This window comes from Leucoraja erinacea, chromosome 7, assembly GCF_028641065.1.
Source record: "Leucoraja erinacea ecotype New England chromosome 7, Leri_hhj_1, whole genome shotgun sequence".
Lineage (NCBI taxonomy): Eukaryota > Metazoa > Chordata > Chondrichthyes > Rajiformes > Rajidae > Leucoraja > Leucoraja erinaceus.
Genome location: NC_073383.1, coordinates 23,499,791 through 23,522,611, shown reverse-complemented (window position 1 = coordinate 23,522,611; position 22,821 = coordinate 23,499,791). Strand labels below are relative to the sequence as shown.

Genomic DNA, 22,821 nt, shown 5'->3' with positions numbered 1-22,821 from the left:
ATTTAAATGCAAATTGTCATCTATTTCAGTGGTCATGCAAAGGGAAAAGGACGCAATGGCGCTGAAGGAAATAACCATATGGGTGACTAACTAAAAAACATGGAAAAGTAATGTATTTATTCGGTTGGTTGAGTTTTTGAATCGTATCCAAATGTGACAAGGTTGGTGGAATGCGTTTTAAAAACGTAAAATAAAAACTAAACTGCCGTGCTCTTTCAATGTAAAATAATTATTACAAAAAAATAATTAATAAATGCGAAAGCTGCTGTCAGTTTTGTGCCCTGGGGTTGCAGGACGTCCCGCTTGCAGGAGCTGGGGGGTGGATCCGGTAGCGCGCGAAACTGTGCCCGGGCTCCGCCTCCTCAGCGGGAGATTCGCCGCCGGCGCGCCACTCGCTTGCATCGCCCGCTCACTGACTACATACTTTTTATCATTGCTTTTTTAATAACTTTTTGAACACTTCTACAAATAAAATGAAGAAACTTCGGGCGAAGGTAAGTGTACAAGTTTCGCACTTGCATATATGAGCAAGAGGGTCGACTCGGAGAACTTTCGCTGCACAGCGGGTGCATTGGAAAGCTCAAATGGTCGTTTTGACAACATGAATTAAGATTATGCTTTAACATGATGCTTTGTTGGATTATGATAGTCAGGTTTTCGAATTTCTACGGTTCGAATTTTATTGTAAAATATAATGACTGGTAAATGTCAACGTAACCACGAGTTGCAGAACATTAAATATGTAATAGCTGCACCTTATCGTGCGCTATAAAATGGGTGGCTGTAAATTTAAAATGTAGCAAATCACACTTTAGGGTGAAACCTGCATTGAACTTTGGTTTCGGGATTTAAACTGGGCGCCTGGTCATGTGACAGCACTCGACGCGGGAAAAGGTCTGGGTGATTGGCAGGAGTCCCGGGGCGCGCGGCGGTGTCGGCAACCAGTCAATGTCGCCACTTGCCTTCTTGTTGTGTCCCACTGCAAAAACTTTGCCCTGCACAGTCTGCTGGACGCGAACTCGTTAAATGGCAAATGGTGCACTTCTACTCAATTGCAATTAGTCTTTTGTGGGTAACTTTAGGCACCTATGGCCACTAATTGACCACAAAATCTGAGCTCATTTCGTACAAAGTTGCGTTGGGGAGCATGAATTGCTCCATCGCTGCAATAATTAACGAGTGCATGTGGTCTGCTGTGGGTAGACGTGTTGATGAAACTACTCTCGATAGCTGAACTCACGCAATCTTGGAAACGGATATAGTGTGGTCTGTGTTGTTCACTTAACATGTCATTCCATCCAGCTGAAAAGTGTTTCCGATCACAGAAATCGGATCTTTAAACACTTGGACTTGATTTCCAACCATCCTTTTTTTAAACCAGTTTTCTCGCGTGTGCAACTTGAAAATCGTTTATAAAGAACATGTAGATCCACAAATACGAAGATCGCAATTTTAAACAGGTTCAGATTTATTTTTGATAGATTGTTTAATTTTGAATCTTTCTTTCAGACAAGTTTAATGCTTATACTTTTTTAACCTCTACATACTGACTTGTGTTGATTCCCGGTTTAGCAACGGATTTTAAAATTGCCATCCCTTTTCATTCTCTTCTCCCCCCCCATCATATCTGGGCCATTTTCTGTATTATAACTGCCCCCTTGTATTTAAATTTAACCCTGATTACCTTAAACTAAATTGTAAAGAGGTGGCCTGTTTCACTTCCTTCCCGTTTCCTTCATCATTCCACTGCCACGTTGTAACTGCCTGGGCGTTAGAGGAAAGCTCCTGCGTAAATGCTGATACTTGTCCGTCCACTTAGTCCAGAATCCTTGATCTGTTTAAGATACGTTTGTCACAATAGTCTGTAATCCATAGGGTTAATAGGGCACACATCGAGAGTGATCTCATTAAATTCATTGTTTACTCTTCTCCTTGAGGCTTCTAAGATCTGTTGGCCCATCTCATTCCCTCATGCTTCTTACATTTCCAGGTAAAAAGTCTGATTGACACTTGCCACAGCCCATTTTTCGAGCAATAAGCAAGTTCGGTATTCCGGCGCATGCCCAGGTCATAGATCACTCGAGAAAAACATTCTCAGCAGATGAGCTGCTGCGTGTATACAGACCTGCGTTTCATCCGTAGTCAGGATCAAACCGAGTCTCCGGGGCTGCGAGCGCTGTTGAATTGTACTGGAGTTAGCGGCACTATTTCTCCCTTCTCCACTGGTCCATGCAGAAATCTCAGCAATCTAATAACATCTCTGGAGAAGGGTCTTGTCCCGAAACGTCACCTATTCCTTTTCTCCAAAGATGCTGCCTGTCCCGCTGAGTTACTGCAGCATTTTGTGTGTATCCCCGTTGATGACTGATGCTCGGCTTTTGCCAGCACAGAGGGCGTTAATCGACAGCCACTGGATAAGGTGAGAGGTGCAGCTGGTGGTCCCCGGCCCGTTGGGGAATGGGTTACTCGGGAGTTGGAGCAGAGTTGAGCTGGAGTTAACGCTTCTTCTCCGCGCTGGCTGTAATCCTGGGGCCACCACTGCTCCGGGCCTGTGTCTCGTCAGTCCAGGGTCACCCCAGACATCCCTGGCTGCCCCCAGACAGGGATGGGACACTTGGGAGGGGACAATCCAGTAGTAATTCAACAGCGCTTTCAGCATCGGAGACCCGGGTTAGATCCTGACTACGGATGAACCGCAGGTCTGTACACACACAGCAGCTCAGCTGCTGAGAATGTCTCTCACCCTGTCTCTCACTCGCATCTGCGCTCTGTCTCTTGCTGTTACACCCTACTCTACCGCTACCTGGCACCCCAGTTCCTCAGATTAAATATATTTTTACACATAAATTATGAATAAACTCGCTTATTATAGGCACTTTTTTAATGAAGATTTCTTTACCCTCAATTTTCCATCTCCCAACTCCAATCCTGAATATTTATTAAATCACTGTCTCCTAGTCCTGAACTATGTACTTGGTGGAAATGGATTCTTCTAGTTTATCCTTTCTACACCCATCATGGTATTCCACAGTTCAATGAGGTTTAATTACTTTGGCCCATGGATAACATACCGTATTTTTGTGCCTGACTAGAGCATCCTCACTAGATCTTTTGCAGCGGTTAAGGGTACCATGTTGGTCAATTCTGGTCATTTTGCCATTGTGGGATCATGTATTCTTTGTATTATGCACCTATTTGTGTAGCTCAGGGTTCTGCATGCTATTCCAACTCCTATCAATATTACTACCATTTTTATGGATTTGTGCATTTGCACACCGAGGTTGCTCTGTTCCTGCACATGTTTTGGAACACTCATTGGCTTTATATTGGCTGGTATTCTGTTGGATCTGGTCTGCTTGCCAGATCAGCTGCATGTGTCCCACTGCATGCTCCTCCTTGCCTGCACGAGGTTGGCAAGGCTCTCCATGCCCTTAAATGGAATTCAAATGGACACATCTGCAGACAGCTGCCAGGGTTTGCAGGGCGCTTGCTGGCTTTGAGGCATTTAATCTTTTTTTGATAAGTTTCTGACCTCCAAAGAAAATTAAAGTCCATAAACCCCAGTAGAAAAATAAAGATAGTAGTTTAAAATACCAATAAATAACAAAAAAAAAAAACCCAACCTTGATACAGGTGAAGAGAGTTTTATAAAATGCAGATGGTTGGATAAAATCTAGAGATGAAAAGATGGAGGCCGAAGGTTTGGTTGTTAGCCAAGAAAGATAGACTTGGCTATCCTTCAGTACAGTAACATCAAGAACGATGTTGCTGTACTGAGGGATAGGCAAGTCTATCCCTGATTGCTGACAGCTGATGGGATGCGGCTGTAAAGTGGGAAACGGCTGTAAAAGAACAGCGCCGCTGGGTGTGGGGGGGTGAGAAGAGTTCCTTTCACAGCGTGTGGGGAGTCTGGCCTGGGCTACACAAATTGGCTGGGCCACCAGGGGTAAAGTTGCAGGGAGGGCAGGAGCGTTGAGAAGGAGGGGGTCGGGGAGCATGCCAGCAACTCACTCACTTACCGCTCCGGACACGGAGCCACCGCATTGTGGCCGGGGAGAGAAGTAGCTTGGGTGGCTGCGAGCGGTCGCCGGGACCGGACAGTGGAACCGGCCGCCATCTCAGCACCTTCTGCCTGCCCACCTACCAGCCAGCCACGGTGTCCTTCATCAAAGGTGCAACCGTTGGGCGGAATGCTGGCTGCTCCATCCCGGGCTCGCGCTCTCTCTCTACTACTCCTGGGGCAGGCGACCTGGGCGCTACAGCCAGTCCCGGGGCAGGCGAACTGGGAACTGCAGCCAGTCCCATGGCACGCAGGCGTTGTTGCCGACCTCTGGACTATACTAAACATTTGATCCTGTCCCACCATCCTTTTTTCAAAATTTAGCAACTTAAATTGGGGGTGCCTCTTCGACGCAAGTGCGTCTTCATTGCCGGGAAATATGGTAATTTAAATAAAATCTGGACTTTTTGCAAAGGAAAAATAGGTCTCAGAAAAAGGGTTAAATTGTTGTAATTAAACCCCATCTGATCTGCCTGTGCCCTATATTGAAGGGAATCTACTGTCCTCACTTGGTCTTGCCCATATGTCACTCCAGTCCCACCAACATGGCTGAAACTGAGTTGCCTCACAGGGACAGTTACCAACGTACAGTAAATGCTTGCACTGCCAGAAATATCCATTTTGCATAATCAAAAACTTAAGTAAAATTTATATATTTAGTGCTCAGAGATACAGCATAGAAACAGGCCAATTAGCCCACCGAGTCTACTCTGACCATCGATCACCTGTTCATACTATTTCTATATTGTCCCATTTGCTCATCCTTTCCCGACACATTAGGGCAATTTACAGAGGCCAGTTAGCCTACAAACCCGCATGTCTTTGGGATGTAGGGGGAAACCAAAGCACCTGGAGGAACCCCACGTGGTCACAGGGAGAACATGCAGACTCCACACAGGCAGCACATGTATGTGTTTGTTTGAATCCAAATTTCTAAAGGACAGAATGAATAATTGCATATTTGGTTTCATTTAGAGTTATTAGTGGACCATAAAATGAACAAGCTCACCATTGGCCAAATGATAAATAGTTTTGAACAACGTGGGTATTTTACAGCTCCCATTTTCGTCTGAAACATGTAGCGAGTGTGATGTCCTTTTTGAATTAATGTCAATTACACTATCCTGTTAGTGTAATAATGTTAGCAAAGGCCTTGATGTGGATCAGTCACAATTACAACCTACAGAAATACTGTAAATGGACACAAAATACTGGAGTAATTCAGCAGGACAGGCAGCATCTCTGGAAAGAAGGAATGGCTGACATTTCAGGTGACCCTTTAAATACTGTAATGTTTTCTAACAAACTAGTTGTAAACCATTAAAAAAAAAAAAAGATATTTCAGATAATCTTGACATACTTTTCAATACGGGCAGCCCATTGAAGCATATGGCAAGTACTGTTTGTTACAAGACATTTTAAGACAGTAAAATGAAACCACATTGATGGAAAATGTCTTTAATTGGTGCACAATGAGGAGGAAGCTAACCACACAAAGTTAATGCTAAATGTACAGAAAACCTGACCCGCTTTGAACTCCCTCATAAACCCCACTTTTGATCATTTTCAGCTTTTCATCCTTTTCATCATCTGTTGAATTTTGAGGATTAAGGCTAGTCCAATATGGTGTTAGGATGGTCTCCAAATTCCAGTGCATCATCCCAACATTAATAGCAAATGGAAAACAATATTGCATGGCTGCCTGCCACTTTCCCTGTCCCTCTCCCACTTTGACCGTTCTATCTGGCCTCATGCGCCGTCACAATGAAGCCCAGTCTGAGTTGAAACCTCAGTTGGGGATATTGCAGTCTGCAAACCAGGTGTGGGCCTCTGCATTTTCACGTGGGAGGGATCTGGTCGTTTGTTCGTTTTGTCTGCAGGGCCTGAATGCAACAGAAAGTGTAACTAACTTGATGTTAACATTTAAATAACTCAGATTTTAGGGTGTTTTTTTTCTCTCTCAGAACGTGTCTTTTTAATGGGAGTTTCAATTTCTGAGAGCTTAGTTTCGAAATGCATTATTGAGGCTGGCCCTTCGGTTTACCAAGCCTACACCGACAGTCGATCAACTGTTCACATTAGTTCTATATTGGCCCACTTTTGTATCCACTCCTTACACACTAGAGGCCAATTAATCTACAAACCCGCATGTCTTTGGGATGTGGGAGAAAACCGGAGCACCTGGAGGAAACCCAAGCAGTCTGTGTGGAGAATGTGCAAACTCCACACAGACTGCACCCGGGGTCAGGATCTAGCCCGGGTCTCTAGTGCTGTTAGGCAGTGGCTCTATAAGCGGTGCCGCTGTGCTGTCCCAAAATATTAACGTCTCTTAATTGCCACATTAGTTCAACCTGTCACAGGAATTCCTTTTGTTTCACCTACTGCCCTCCAGCATCACCCCTGGTTCCCAAACTGCCTTGGAAGAGGAAGGGCATGCTTGCCTGGTAGAGATTAACTAGAACAACGTCAAGGGTATTCAGATACAAGGAGAATGGGAGAGGCCTATTATGGAAATTGTGTTTAGAAAAAGTGGTGGGGACCTGCGACCTGCTGCCAGGATAGAGGTGGAGGCAGAGTCCTCATTTTGAACATAAGCATGAGCGCTGGGATTTGGGAATAACCTAAACAGCTGGGTTTTTTTGCGCGGTACGGCTTGGTGGGCTCAATGGCTTGCTCCAAACTTTTTATTTTCATTTTAATTTTTTTTTTGGAAAGTTATGTGAATATTTATTTTAAAACTGGGTGGATGATAAGTTCAGTGTGGGGATCTGTCTGGAGGAATTAATGATCTTGACATTATTAGGAATTGAACTGTCAGAGTCAATTACCCAGGGAAGCTTAAACCATTTCCCCTCATTTTAACTGCACGTTAATTCAGTTTCCTCGCATTACCGGGTTTATTAATATCTCATCAGTGCTTGCTGTTAAAGAGAAATAATCAACAGAAAAGGAGATTGATGGTCAGTTTTTAATGGTCAGTGAAAGTCATGGTCTGCTTAATAAAAGCTTGCAGTTTGTGCTGTTGTGTTTGTCCCACTACACCATAACTGCTCGCAACAAAAGATTCACTTTTCTAACTCCATGTGAGAGTCCTTAAACCAATTTCAGTAGACTGTTTCAGTAGACTGTTTGTTTCAACATGAACTGCATTCTCGTGCCACGTGCTCCATTATTATCGGAAATGTTGAAAAACAAAGAAACAATATTCATGTGGGAAATATTCAGCGGGTTCGGCAGATCTGTGGAAAGAGAAGCAGGATTAACATTTTCGTCATTGGTGTTTCATCGGAAATGAGGCAACATCGTTTGCAACTTCAAGCGTGTTTGACCTATTGGAAACCTTGGTATTTGATTTGTATTTGACTGCACAAGTTGAGCTTTGGGCAATTTTTCATGCCTCAACTTAGATGACGTGACTTTGGCCTTTACAACATTACCACACTGACGTGCCTCCACTCGTCTGGTGCTGATATTTGTCCATCTGATTGTTGTTCGAATGCACGGTAGATGGGCCATTACCCGGCCCCCTTTTCTTCCCTGCCTGTTCACCCAGCATCTGCAACTCACTAAATGCACACTACTTCCTGGTTTCGATTCTTATCTTAGTTTTAAAATCTTTTCCTGGATTTGCCCTTCTTTAATCTCCTTTGGCACACAAAAATGTGTGACCTCATCAGTTTTCCCAAATTAAAATGCTTCATCTGTGCCAATGGCTTCAAAAGCCTCAAAGTTGTGGTATTCCCTCCTCAAACCGGTCTCTCTCTTTAACCCATAGCTTGCATTCGCCATCTGCCTTGATCTCGGCATGAAATTCAATATCAACATATTCACTTTTCTGTGAACTACCTTTTGGATTTTCTTACTTTGCAAGGGTCCTCTATAAGCATGGGCTATTGTGAAGATTTTTTTGATTTTTATTTCTTTTTTTAAATTGAGTTTTTTTTTTTAATGTAATTATTCTGCAAGAAAATGTGCAGAGCAAGCAGGTCCCAGTTAGTGGATCAAACATTTGCATCAAGTTAAAGCTGAAGTAACCCAGCAATGTCTTGCACAGAGTTTAATGCACAGTGTTGCCTTTTTTAATAGAAACATGAGCTGTATCTTTAAATCTGAACTTGAGGCTTTATGTTGGAAGGGACGGGTTTCCTGTGTGGTGAAAGGAAGAGTGTTTCCAGGCTCGTGTGTTTTTCTGATGATGAAAACCCAGTAATGATCTAAGAGATCCAGCAGTATTACCATTTCAAATGTGAGGGCCCAGTGGGGCACCAAGCATGTTTTTTTTCTGTGTTGCTAGCAGAGATCCCTGAAAAGACTTGCCGGCTGTCTTGTCTGTTGGAAGCAGTGCAACAACCTTTGGGTCAGAGTATAAATACAGCCTGTCTGTGACCTATTTTCTTTAGTTTGTTCAATTCTCGCCATGGGACAGCTGTCGGTTACATTGATACGAGAGCGAAAATTGGGTGATTTGCAGCTTTTACATTTACGATTTTTTTAATTTAATTGCATATCGTAGATGTGCCTGAAACTGGGAACTTTTATTCTGCCCACAAGTGTAAAACCCACATCTCCGTATTACAAGAAAGAAGAGTTCAAAATGTTTTATCTTTTTTTAAAATCTATACAATCCACTGGGAGCTTGTGTGTACAATGAGTTTTAATAAACAATTTTATTTCTGTGTGATTTGCAATGGTGGAGAAATAGAGTTTGAAGTTTCATTTGATTTGCATTCAGGCCATGTTGCTACTATCACAGATTAGCCGGGTTGTCAGTATTCCAGCTGGTATTGCAGATTTCTGTATGGAACAATAAAACTTTATCTGCTACTTTGGTTTCTCAAACTAACCAAAACATGCTGTTATGAATATCGAATAAGCACAACTGATGATAAATATCTACAAATCTCAAAGCCAGTCTGCAAAGCTCAAATAAATTGGCTCCGCATTCCATTTACATAGTACAAAGCAGATTCAGAGTAGGACTGTGTGTTATGCTAAGTGAATTCCTTGCAATTCGTATCATTAAAACCTGACACTAAAATAAATTATTTAAAAGGTATTCAAGATTGTATTTTTTTTCTCTCTTGCAGCAGATAGACCTTTCTGGAAAGGAAGAATTTAAAGACTTCAGAAATGTAGCATTGGTTCCCATGGAAACGTCATCATCAGATGATAGCTGTGATAGTTTTGCTTCAGACAATTTTACGAACAGTGTAAGTGTAATTTAAGATTGTGAATGCAAAAGAAGTCGACTACAATTACCTGTAATATGATAGTTGCTATACTATAACAAGTTTTCTATTTCTTCTCAGAAATCTAAATTCAGAACAGAGATCCTGACAGATGAACTGGCTCGGATTTTTAATGAGGATTCTGACGATAATGAATCGTTCGATGGGTTCCCTGAAAGTGACCTCAAAGATGTAATGGAAGCCATGGTATACTAAGCACTGAAACTTCTTCAGATAAACGGAACTTTATTTATCTTTAATCTTTTTGAAGTATGGTGATAACTTGGTCAAGTTTTCTAATAATTTGCCTGAAAGACATTATTCTGATTCAGTGGCTCAAATATTTTGCCAGAATCATACCTCCTTGCTGCTTTTAAAACTCTTTTATCACAGTATGTGTTATAAACAGTGTGACATGTGGAATGGTTTTTTTATGCTTTCTCCTTTGCCTTTTGTTAGGGTCGGAATAAACTAGAGAGAAGGGTCCCTGGAGTTGTTTGTAATTTGCCTTTTCTGGTAGTCCACTCATTACAATAATCTGAAAGCAGTTTTTTTTGCCAGTAAAGTATAATTAAGGTTATGCTAATTTTACATCCTGCTTTTGAAGACTGGATTCTGAAATTATCTTTTGTTTGTGGCTTTTATGATATTCAAAGAAAACGAGTTGAAATGTGTCCATTATTTAGGACTGCAGTTTTCTGGGTATGTTCTGACCAAAACGTGAATACTGCTTTTTGTTAAGGAAATCTGATATATCATTTATTTGTTTTGTAGAGTGTTAAATCTGAATCGGAGGAGGAAATGAGTGATGAAGATATTGAAAAGATTCCCAGAACACGAAGCAGACGCTCTTTTCCATTGCGCGTGGCTTTCCGATTTCCATCTCGGAAAAACAAAAGCGTATCTATGCCAGTCTCCACTGTTGCCTTAAGCAACGACTCAGCTTCTGAATCTGATTCCGACCTTGATGAACCCCGAGGACCAAACTTTCTGGAGAAGAGAGCTCTAAACATCAAAGAAAACAAAGCTATGGTAAATGCTGCACTTTTTCTAATTTATTTGCTCACTGGCTCAAATAGATTATCTCTTCCCCCACCCCCCGAAACAACTGGCTTGTTGGGCCAGAGCATATATAGTTGAAGGTTATCCACATTATAACCATATAACAATTACAGCACGGAAACAGGCCATCTCGGCCCTACAAGTCCGTGCCGAACAAATTTTTTTTCCCCTTAGTCCCACCTGCCTGCACTCATACCATAACCCTCCATTCCCTTCTCATCCATATGCCTATCCAATTTATTTTTAAATGATACCAATGAACCTGCCTCCACCACTTCCACTGGAAGCTCATTCCACACCGCTACCACTCTCTGAGTAAAGAAGTTCCCCCTCATATTACCCCTAAACATCTGTCCCTTAATTCTGAAGTCATGTCCTCTTGTTTGAATCTTCCCTATTCTCAAAGGAAAAGCTTGTCCACATCAACTCTGTCTATCCCTCTCATCATTTTAAAGACCTCTATCAAGTCCCCCCCTCAATCTTCTGCGCTCCAGAGAATAAAGACCTAACTTATACAACCTATCTCTGTAACTTAGTTGTTGAAACCCAGGCAACATTCTAGTAAATCTCCTCTGTACTCTCTCTATTTTGTTGACATCCTTCCTATAATTGGGCGACCAAAATTGTACACCATACTCCAGATTTGGTCTCACCAATGCCTTGTACAATTTTAACATTACATCCCAGCTTCTATACTCAAATTCTATACATTGCTGCAAGTCTGTGGTCACATATTGCCAGAAGTAATAAAGTTCAACAAAGATGCATTTTTAGTGCAGTTTCAGGGGCATTATTTTATTGTATACCTACTGTATATCAGTTGCTTATTCATAGAAAATCCAGAGGACAATTCATGTAACGGTCAACTGGTGTGTAATGTTTATGTTGTATGAGAAAAAGCTGTGTAGGATGTTATCTTCTGTAGTTTTAGTAGGAGGATAGACGATTGCTAATTGCCTGATATATGTGAATAGTGTGAATGAGTTTACTATATTAGCTGGATGGAGATAATTTAACTGAAGTGACTTCTCATCTTGGGTGCTTCCTGGGCAGGAGGTGTTTGCTCTAGTTTGTGCCAAGTCTGAGGTATGACATATGAAGAACTAAGGGAGATGGATATAGTTCATCACAACCTTATACAGTCATCTTCGCCCCCCCCCCCCCCTTTTTTAGAAATTGGTTCATATCGCATTCTTTTCTCATGACGCAAAGTTGTACCTGCCCACGCTTTGAAAAACCATTGTTTTTAATGCGGAGGTTGCCGGTAGAGGTTCAAGGACCTGAGCAACTTGTTTCTGGTTTGGAACCATTGGGCTTTTCTTTCTGTATTGAGAGTGCAAGGCATGATTTCTCTATTTGGCGATGATTCATAACTTGGGGGTACTGTGAACTGCAAAGAAAGTAGTAGTCGCTGCAGGTTCTAAAAGCAGGATCTATGATGGAATAGGAAGAAATGCAGCAGGTGCAATTCAATGTAGACAAACATGAGAAATGAGAGCCGTGTAGAATAACGAGTACTGTAAGAAAAGGAATGTAGGAACATGGGGTTGGGGCGTATGTGCACAAATCTTTGACACTGTCAGGGCAGTTTAAAACTGTGGTTAATAAGGCATGCACAATTCTAGCCTTTATCAATAGGGACATTGAACTATATGCCACACTTGGCCTTTGTAAAATTGATCCATTCTCAACCAGAGGATGTGAAGGTATTAGCATCTAAAAGAGACTTAGGAGAATGTTTTTGGGGATGAGCAACTACCGTTATAAGGGCGGAACAAAGAGCACAGTACTCTTTGTTTTGAGAGGAGGCTGAGGGGATCTTTGCTATAATTATATAAAGTGCTGAGCAGCTGGGACAGGGATTAGTAGAGGCTTTTCCTGTTTGGAATGGTCAGGACGAGAGGACATGGGTATAAAGAAAAGGGGAAAAGACATTTGGACAGGTACATCATTAGGAAAGGTTTAGAGGAATAACGGCCAAATGCAGGCATATGGGGCTAGTGTAGATGGGACATCTTGGTCGACGTGGACAAGTTGGGCTGAAGGGTGCTCTGACCATGAGAATTAAAAATGGTATGAGGAAAAAACTTTCTATGTGCGTGTGTTTGGAATATGGTAAACAGCCTGCAGCTGGGGATGGGGTGACCTTCCAAGAGGGAATTGGATACATTGATGATAAATTAAAAAATGAAGGGGTCAGTTGGTGGAACTAGAGAGAGTTCTTTACCAGAGCAAGACACAAGGCACTGAATGGCCTCCAGTGCTGTAACCACTCGATGTTTCTAAGGTGCATTAGAATAAATCTATCAAAGGAAGATGAGATCGGAGAAGAAAATTTGGAAAAGATAACTAGATACAAATTCAACAAGGAGTTTGTGAGAAACTGCTACCCATGATGTAATTAGGATGTGGCATGCATAACCACACAGCGGTTGTGGTGAAAACCAGATAATTTTAAAAGAAAATTAGTAAGTACATGAAGACAGTATTGATAAATAGTAAGGTGCCTTTGTGGCACATTAAAACTAAGTGTGTGGGAAGGAACTGCAGATGCTGTTTTAAACCGAAGATAGGCTCAAAAAGCTGTAGTAACTCAGTGGGACAGGCAGCACCTCTGGAGAGAAGGAATGGGTGACGTTTCGGGTCGAGACCCTTCTTCAGACCTGGATTAGTTGGGCTGTATGTTATGCGTCTGGTGCAAATTCCATGACTTAAAAGTTTAAGGCAAAATCTTCTTTAAAAGTAATCAATTTACATTTGTTATAATGTTATTTACATTTTATTTTATTAAAGCTGGCTAAACTGATAGCAGAGTTGAAAACTGTGCCAGGGTTCATTCCACGAAGACTTTCGGTTCAAGCGACTCCATCAGTAAGTGATGACTGGGCATGTTTGTGGTTTGTACTAAACAGTTCAGAAATGTTGTTGTAATTCTTGCAAGCAGTGCCCATTAAACCATTTTTACAATTTTGATATTGTATGCAACAGCCAGCACCCTGAACTGAAGTTGGAAGGACTGCAATTCAGATTAGTAGAGGTGTCTTTCTAAAAGATTATCGGATTAGTGTATAACAAACTTTTTTTTAAGTCTACTAATTGTGTATTAAAAACAAATATTAAAATAAGGTCAAAATTACAGAATGTACATGGTTAACTTTAGCAGGATTTAAAAAAAATGTATTATTGCAATAATATTCTGGATGTTCTTTGCAAAATTAATTGTGTTTTGCCTTCTGTAGAAACCCAAACGCCAACCGAGAAATTCTTTCATTGAAGACGTTTCCAGACACAATCCTGAGCGCAGCGCTCGACCTCGCACTCGGTCAAGATCCTTGGTCGACGGTCCTCCTTCACCATCATTTGAGCAAGAAGATAATGTCAGCTTTATGAGGAAAAGAAAGTTTCTAGATAATGACTTCTCTGAGGTAGAGCCATTAAGTCATTTGTGCTGCTATTAACAACACCTTTCATGGTGCACTGACTTTGCCAGCTTAATCTGCATTTCTGGTGGTCACTTGTAAAGTCTAATAACCTTTACAGTTAAAGACTTCATGTTCATAAAAATTATAAGAGATCTATTCCAGTGGTGTCTGCAGTGACTGCAATTAAGCACTTGGGAATAAATGCCTCATTAAGAAATACTGAAATATTGAAAGTCAATAAATTTTGTTTTGAAGCACTGTGTAGCACTTGAGGTTGCAGGTTAGCAGGCAATTTGAAAACGAGCATGTTGAAACAATTGTTCTTGAGTATTAGTTTATCCAATAAAAGCATGATATGATAGCTTTCACAATTTAAACAATAGTTTGCAGGGAAATGTTTTAGTTCATCCTTATTTCACATTTATCAAGTCGTGGCAGGGCTAATTAAATTAATACATTAATTTTGCACAGACTGCTCATGTAAGCAATTTTGTGCCCTTTTCAACTGCATACTAATTTTGCAGCCCATAAGTCGCTTCATCAGAAATAACACCTGCTTCTACCTATTAACACGTCTTGCCCCTCATCCCGGCCTTTATTGCCTCCTTCTTGTATTATTGCTTTGCCAGCTTCCCATCGTCCAGAAAACTAAGCTCATCCAAAACTACTGTATCTGAAATGACTGGCCATCTTTTATCCACCGTGGGAACTTCCAATCACACTTAGCTTTCATATAAATGAGGCTTTAAACAAGACTGTTAACCTCCATTGTTCGGCCTTCTGTACCCAATACTGTAGAAAGTCCTGATTTACTTTTTTTATTACTTTTATTTGAATGCACTTTTTAAAAATGTTACTGACCAAACCATTATTTCTCATTTTCTACAGTGCCTCTAAGTTTCATTTATCTAGTTATGTATTTGTGGAGCTGATTGTTGGCATCACAAATGTCACATAAATTAAGTTGCCTTTTATGTATAAATGCACATAAATTAGCAGGAAAAGGCCACATTCTCTCAAGCCTACCATTCAGTAAGATTATGTGATCCAGTTGTAACTTTAGCTCTGCATTTCTGCCTACTACCAGTAGTCTATCATTTATTAAGAATCTATCTATCTGCCTTCAGATTGTTATTATTCTCTCCCACCTTCTGAGGATGAGTATTGTGCCTTACGAGAAGGAAAAGTTCACGTCCTCTTCCTTCCCTTAACCCCCCTCCCTTTCTTTCTCCCTCTCTTGTAAATAGGGAGTTTCCTTATTTTACCTCTGTTAGTTCTCCCACAAGAGAAAACATATCTACGTCCACCAAATCAGGATTTTGTGACACGTTTTCATTGAGTATCCTCTCATTCGTCTAAACCAGTGGTTCCCAACCTTTTTTGGCCATGCCCAACCTAATCACCTCTAAAATCCTGATGCCCCCCCCCCCATGTGGTGATATATAATTCTTATCATTTAAAAAGTGAACTCCATTTCAGCTGAAGAAGCTTAAAACGCCAATACCTTGGTTTAAACAAGCTTCAAAAGAACATTGTGGTGATTATGTAATAACTACACAATAAAGACCTTTTTTACCCCAAAAAAATTATTTACTCAAAATAACATCTGAAACATAAACTACATATGTTTACCTGATGGAAAATCCAAAAAAATAAAAATCGAAAATTTGGACCCTCCTCAGTTGCCCCCCCTTAAAAATCAAATTGCCCCCCTGTGGGGCGTACGCCCCACGTTGGGAGCCACTGGTCTAAACCCTACCAGATACAAACCTAGCCAGTCCAACCATTCCTCTTAAAGTAACCTATCTTTCCAGCTTTTAAACTTACAAACTGCTTCTTTGTAAGACTAACAAAATATATAGTACTTCAACTGTGATCTTGCAAATACCCTTCATAACAGAAGCATATCCTGACCTTTGCATTCAATCTCATTGGGCATAATCAATAATATCCCATTTTAAAAATATCCATGGGAAATTTAATCCCGCTAGTTTTCCTAATTACTTGCTGTATTTGCAAATTGAGAATCATTCTCATGCACCCAGATCTCTGCATTTCCAGCTCTTTCATCTCTTGGATAATGTTCTTTTACATTCTTACTGCCACAATTACACACTTTCCCATGTTTATACTCAATATGCCGGATCTTTGCCCACTCGTTTAATCTTATCTGTATTCCTTTTGTAATCTCCTAATGTCCTTTCTCCACTATAGCTGCTGCTTATCTTTACGTCATCAGTAAAATTAACAATCGTGCCTTATTGTGCCTGCCTCTAAGTCATTTGTACACATTGTAAAAAGCTGAAAGTGTAGCACTGATCCCTGTAGAACACCTTGATAAATCTTGCCAACCAGAAAAAGACCCAGTTCTCCCGAGGTATCTTGCTCGCCTGCCAGGGGACTGAACCCAGCATAGTTTTTATTTCTTCAATCTCACTGCATCTAAAGTCACTTGTGAAATGTATTTAATACTTAAATTCTCACAATGCAGTTTTAAAAAATATGTTCTCGAGCTTTGTGAGGATAGGTTTTGTTTTTGTTGGAGCAGCATCGTGGTGCAGCTGTCTCCCAGTGCCAGAGACACGCTGGGTTTGATTCTGACTTTGGCTGCTGTCTGTGCGGAGTTTGCACATTTTCCTGGATTTCCTCCTATATGTGAGTTGGTAGGTTAATTGGCCCCTATAAATTGCCCCTGGTACGAAGAGAGGGGATGGGAAAACTGGATAATATACAACTAGTTTTCCAGGTGAACAGGCAGAGGTGCAGCAGTAGAGTTGCTGCGTTACAGCACCAGACATCCTGGTTTTGACCCTGACTCTGACTGCTGTCTTAGTGGAGTTTACATGTTTTTCTCTGGGTGCTCCAGTTTCCTCCCACACTCTAAAGATATACAGGTTTGGAGGTTAATTGGTTTAGATATAAAAATTGTTAATTGCCCATAGAGTGTAGGATAGTGCTAGTGTGGTTGCTGGTCAGTATGGACTCGGTGGACCGTAGGGCCTGTTTCTGCGCTGTTTCTCTAAAGTCTAAAGCAGGTATGTTTCTGCTAGGTGCTTGGCTACCCTCCCATCTGCCAAAGACCCTTGTTTGTAGATTAATTAACCTCTGTTTTCCCACAACATGGGCATATGGCCAGGGTATGCGAGGAAGGAATAATTTTCAGAGTTAACTGGAAGTCAGAAATAGAAATGTTGGGATTATCATTATGAGCTATACTTTATCAGCCTTGTTTTATGCCTTTTCTGATTGGCAGTGATAATTTTGGGGCTGCACCGTAGAACATTGAAAAGTACATGAACAGGCCCTTCAGCCCACAGTGTCTGCATGATTACAAGATAAACAAAATTATTCTGATTTATACTTGCCTTGCATGTTTGTTGAATGCTGAGGCATACAATCCGTCTGAAGAAGGGTCCCGACCCAAAATATCACCCAACCATGTTCTCCAGAGGTGCTGCCTGACCTGCTGAGTTACTCCAGCACTTTGTGTCTTTTTTAAACTATACAATCCTAAACTGCCTGTGGCTGAATGCCAATCACATCTGTGCATTTGCATACGTGAATGCTTTGTGCAGACAAAAGTGTAAACTTGGGACCATTTAATTAATTTTTCAGCGATTAGATTAGCAGTCTGAATAATTATTTAATGTTGTTTCAGGCAATCTGTAGATTGCTGAGAGGTTGGTGAACTGTGTAGTGATGCTGACTACTCTGTCTGTCTGTCTGTCTACACTCAGGTGGATGTCCCTCTTCGCAGAAGAAGCCGCCCCAGCATACTTGCCATCCCTCACGTGGTGCGACCAGTTGAAGACATCACTCAAGAAGAGTTGGAAAATATTTCTTTCTCGGCTAAAGAGAAGGTTTATAATCGAGCTATAGTAAGTTTTTGTTTCTCGTGGCATGTATATAGAAACAAGAGGATATAGTGAGAGCAAAGGCAGTTTTAAAAGGAGATTTTTTTGTTCCGCATGCTGTGGTTGCTATGTGGACCTTGCTGCCTGAGGTAGTAGTGTAGGCAGTACATGGGTAGGAAAGATTTAGAGGGAGATGGGCCAAATGCTGGCAAATGGGGCATCTTGGTTGGCATGGATGAATTCATAAGTTCTAGGAGCAGAATTAGGCCATTGGGGTCAAGTCTGTTGTGCATGAGTCTGATTTGGTTGTGGTAAAATCAGATATTTTCTGTGTTATAAGGGACATGGCCTTGAATAGGGAAGGCGAAGGATATGGACTTACTGGGGGCAAATGTGATTAGCATGGATGGCTGTAAGATCAGCATGCATGTGTTAGGGTGAAGCACCCATTCATGAGCTGTAAACTGACCGTTCCTGGAGCTTTCTGCAGCATTTCTAATTTTTGTTGGGTATTGATGGTTTTGTTGTTTTATGTGTTTATGGATCGTTATCACACTTGACAGGAATCCAAGAGATCCAATCCTTTAAATCGATAAAATATGATGTATAATGTTTGAGCTAGGAAACCGCTTTTTAAAAAATATATACTCGAGCATTATCACTGCTGGCCATTCAGTTTTGCTCTGTGATGTTCGTTGTTTCTCATCAACTATTGTGGGTTTGCTAAATAGCAGCTCATGTGGGGTATAAATCTGCAAAATGCTTTTCAATGTTTTCTTTCAGTAGATAGCGTGGGCAGTGTGACCACCCTTAATAATGACAGTCCCTAATTAGTTCTTCCCAGGGTAAATGGCTAATACCATGATTTTCATCCAGTAAAGATGCAAATAACTGTAGTTGCAAGTAAGATTTATCACGTAACATTGAGGTGAAACAGTTGCAACACTTAACCCCAGGCCCTTATGCCCAGCAGTCATGTCTTCCAATTTGAATGAGTAGGACTATTTATTTTATTTAACACATTTTCAATTACCACATCTATAAAATTTGCATTGACCACATTTTTTTCTGATTTAATTTTAAAACAAGGTTGCACTTGACTTTTATGCTAAAGTTGCAAGTCCTAGATTCAATTATGGTGTTAAAACCAAGTTGGCTTTGTTTTTAAATGTGAGGAAAATCCTTTTGATTATTTTTAATTCATGTTGGTTTGAAAATATCTCTTTGCTCCTGTCACTTCCTCTGAATCCCCCTCCCCAATACTTGCACACTTTTCATTGTTGTTTTGGTGTTCTTTGCCGTACAGAAATTAAAAAAGCAATTTTGTTTTTTTATCAGAAGAAACATATCTGTAAAATGTTGGAAAGCATTACCATCTACTGAACAGTAGTGAAATCAGCTGCATAAAAGTTGATTTAAACATAAGCCTGGGGACAAGGGAGCAGGAAGGATTTCTCCAGTCTATACATTGCCTTTTCTTCAGGCATATCAGAGCGACACAGTGGTAGAACTGCTGCCTTACAGTGCCAGAAACCCGGGTTCGATCCTGACTGCGGGTGCTGTGTGTATGGAGTTTGTACGTTCTCCCCATGACCTATGTGGTTTTTCCCCAAGATCTTCGGTTTCCTCCCACACTCCAAAGACGTACAGGTTTGTAGGTTAATTGACCAGGTGTAAATGTAAAAATTGTCCCAGTGTGTGTAGGATAGTGTTGGTGTGCGGCGATCGTGGACTTGGTGGGCCTGTCTCTCTAAACTGAACATCGTATCTTTGACGCTCACAGACATTCAAGTCGGCATAATCATTAACTTTATTTGTTAATTATAACATGTTATCGACGTGCAAAAATGAATACAACAACAAAAGGGACTAATTAACCTAATTGAGCTCAAAATTAAATGCAAACATTAAAAGCCTCACTTGAAGTTGTTTTTAATAAAATGCTGTTCTTTCCCCCAGCAGTAAATCTCTTGCATTCATTGTGGGCAGGTTTTACAGACTGATCTGTGAAATCTGAGAGAGTTGGGGCTGTCTGACACAGCCCAGTCCTGCGGGTGGTACTCTTTTGCTGTACTGCCTGTGGATGGGAATAGCCCATTGTAGTTATCGGCTGCCAAATGCAGGTGGAGGTATTTACCCATTCAGTATTTTCTCTCCACTGTTTGGGTATTATCTCATTCTCCTGTCTGTGATGTGCCGTGACAAAACTAACAAAGCAACATTTGTGAACAATCGCTAAAACAATTTAACTGAATATATATACTAAAGGTGATGACTTGTCCCTTTCTCACGTAGCCAAAGTAAATCAATATTTCTGTGATGTGCATAATCTTGGTATGTATGTTTTCTCTCCTTCAGGGTTCAACTTGCCACCAATGCCGTCAGAAGACAATTGATACAAAAACAAATTGTCGCAACCCAGAATGTGTTGGTGTCCGGGGACAGTTTTGTGGCCCATGTCTTCGTAATCGCTATGGGGAACTCGTTAGGAATGCTTTATTAGATTCTGTGAGTATTGTTGCTTTATCAATGTGGCAGTTGTCAAGCTATTTGAGTATTATTAAAAGGTGATTTTCTTTTTATTATCATAGCTGTCAATTAAGATTGAAAATAAAATCATGGCTTTAATTGCTTGACCAAGAAGCCTCAATGCCTTTCCCCAAAAGGTGTTTCTCTGAAGTTTATTGTTTTAGAATAACAAAGTAACAAAAGGGCCTATTTTACTAAACAAATTTGGATTTATTAGTTGTGTAACTCATTCAGATTGTATTCTTCTAACGGTAAATAATGTGGCCTTTGTTAGTGATTTTATTGAATATAAACTGCATTTTTGTTATTGGGGGGGTCATTTAAGATGGATCTCAGCAACAAAGTAAATAGTGGGACACTTGGGTGAAAAACTAGTGGAGGTTTCACACTTCTGCTTCTTTATTCTTCCTCCTCCAGAACTGGCAGTGCCCTCCTTGCAGAGGGATCTGCAATTGCAGTTTCTGCCGACATCGTGAAGGACGTTGTGCTACAGGTGTTCTTGTTTACCTGGCCAAGTATCATGGCTACGACAATGTCCACGCTTATTTGAAGAGGTGAGCTGAATGTTTTCATTCTTTTTATCTTTTACAAATCTTTTTATATGCTATATTTTAACTCATGAAAGCATTTTTTTTCCTCAGCCTGAAAAAAGAACTTCAATTAGAAGACTGAAGCAATTTATTGACAATGAAACGTTTTGAATAGTTTTTTTTACCTTTGATTCACAACATTTAATTTTTTGCTAACTGATACGAGCTCTCACAAATAACTACAGTTATAGTGAAATCCTTACATTTTTGTCTTTTGCAACATAATCAATGGTCAAATGGATCTGGAGTGAGGATGTTAACAATTTTGCATGTAGTCTTAAAAAGTGTCCTTGCAGTTTAGTTTGATCTACCATTTTCTTACTATGAACATCCTAATTATTTGCACAATGATATGCTGTTTGTTATAGCAGGTAAATCCTTCGTTCTACTCAATAATGTACTTAAATAAATCTTCTAAGCTACTCTGTTTTTAAATATCATACTGCTCAGTTTGTAAGGTTCAAATAATCACTATTTCAGTCATAGACTAATTGCATCATTCTCTTAAATCACAACTGGCTGAAATGTAACTAGGATGACTAACGTTTTAAAAATACAGCTGCAATTTAGAAAAAAAAAATCAATTTTGAAATAACATTTGAATGAACTATTCATGGCTTTATCAATTATCAGTCTAGCAATTGACCTTGACGGTATTCACACGCTTAGTTTTGCAGTGGATCAGTTATTAAATCATATGCAGGAGGTGGGGAGGGGTCATAGCCACTTCACTGCACAGGGTGGAAGTGGCAAGTGAAAAACAATTTTTTGCAATTCTGCCTTCTGCCTCCCCCATTATGCTTGCATTGTGTGTGAAGGATTTACATCACAAAATGCACTCTAGTTGAAGCCATACAAAATTTGAGATAATTTGCATCTAAAAGGTACTTGAATGCCTGGGAAGGAGGGAGAAGTACTGGTCTTTTGCATTTTAATGCTATGTTTTCCCACTTGCACCATGGTAGAAATCGTATTACGTGGTCTAATGCTGGCTATTTGCACTCGAAAAGATGAATTTAAGCAGAAGCCATACGTTGTTGGATCAGTAAGCACTTGTTACCAGGATGGTGCCTTTTTGCTTGTGATGAATACAGTGAAATGGTCAAAATATATTTTAATAAAAAATGTTTTAAATTTCATATACTTGAACATAGTGATTACTTGTATTTTTTCTGCAATCTAACACGGTGACAGCGATGGAGAAAGAGGTGGGTGAATTGTTTCTGTGCACCTGAAAGGGATTGTTCTCCTTGATTGGATAGATTCCAGGTTCTTGGAGCAATTCTTCCTAACAATTTCAAGCAATGTGCTGTTTATTCTTAATCCTAGGCCTTCTGGGGGGAGCACAGATTGCAATGTACTGTTTCCTGGTATGATGGTATAGGCAAAAAATAGGGGGCAAGTGAGGAACTCAGCAAGTCAGGCAGTGTCTGTGGAGGAATATGGACAGTCGGCACTTTGGACGAATACCCTTCGTCTAGGCAGAGTGGAGGGGAAATGCACTATCACCCCACCCTTTCCTCTCCCCCATACAGAGCAAAGGTAGAGTGCCTTAGTTGCCTTTTTACCCCACCAGCCTCTGCATCCAGCTCACTACTTTAACATTTCTGCCACAACAACATAACCCCCGCCACCTGTCTCATCTTCCACTCTCCTCATGACACCCTGGTTTACTCACCATTGTTTAAACCCCAGGCACGTTCCCCTGCAACTGTAGGAGGTGTAACACCCATCCCTACGCCTCTTCCCTCCCCTCCATCCAGGGATCTAAACAGCCCTTCCAGGTGAGATGGATTCACTTGTACCTCCTCCAATCTTCTGCTCTGTCCACAATGGCCATCTGAATCTCCTGGTTGTCAGCCATTTTACTTCCCATTTCCGCACCAACTTGTCTGTTTTCATTCTTCTCCACTTCGAGGAAGCAGCAACTAAAGAAACAGCGCCTTGTTCACATTGGTCGTCAACAACCCAACGGCATAAACATTAAATTCCCCAATTTCAGGTAACCCACACCCCCTTCTGCCCCATTTTCACTCCTACAATCTATCTTGGTTGTCCAACACCCACCCTATGGCT

General features: G+C 40.8%; 1 protein-coding gene across 1 annotated transcript; it reads left to right on the top strand.

Annotated features, from left to right (window-relative positions):
- Window positions 1-335: 335 nt before the first annotated feature.
- Window positions 336-21,890, top strand: cdca7a (cell division cycle associated 7a). The gene is made up of 10 exons (XM_055637963.1): window positions 336-494; window positions 9,148-9,270; window positions 9,370-9,495; window positions 10,063-10,320; window positions 13,144-13,221; window positions 13,590-13,775; window positions 17,510-17,650; window positions 19,985-20,134; window positions 20,573-20,709; window positions 20,797-21,890. Exons 1-10 carry the CDS (start codon window positions 474-476, stop codon window positions 20,825-20,827), a joined length of 1,251 nt encoding a protein of 416 aa, XP_055493938.1. The 5' UTR covers window positions 336-473; the 3' UTR covers window positions 20,828-21,890.
- Window positions 21,891-22,821: the final 931 nt, after the last annotated feature.

Coding starts and splice junctions, on each gene's coding strand:
- cdca7a (XM_055637963.1), top strand. CDS start 474: ATGAAGAAACTTCGGGCGAAG. Junction 10,321..13,143: donor TCAAAGAAAACAAAGCTATG/GTAAATGCTGCA, acceptor ATTTTATTAAAG/CTGGCTAAACTGATAGCAGA. Junction 17,651..19,984: donor AGGTTTATAATCGAGCTATA/GTAAGTTTTTGT, acceptor TCTCTCCTTCAG/GGTTCAACTTGCCACCAATG.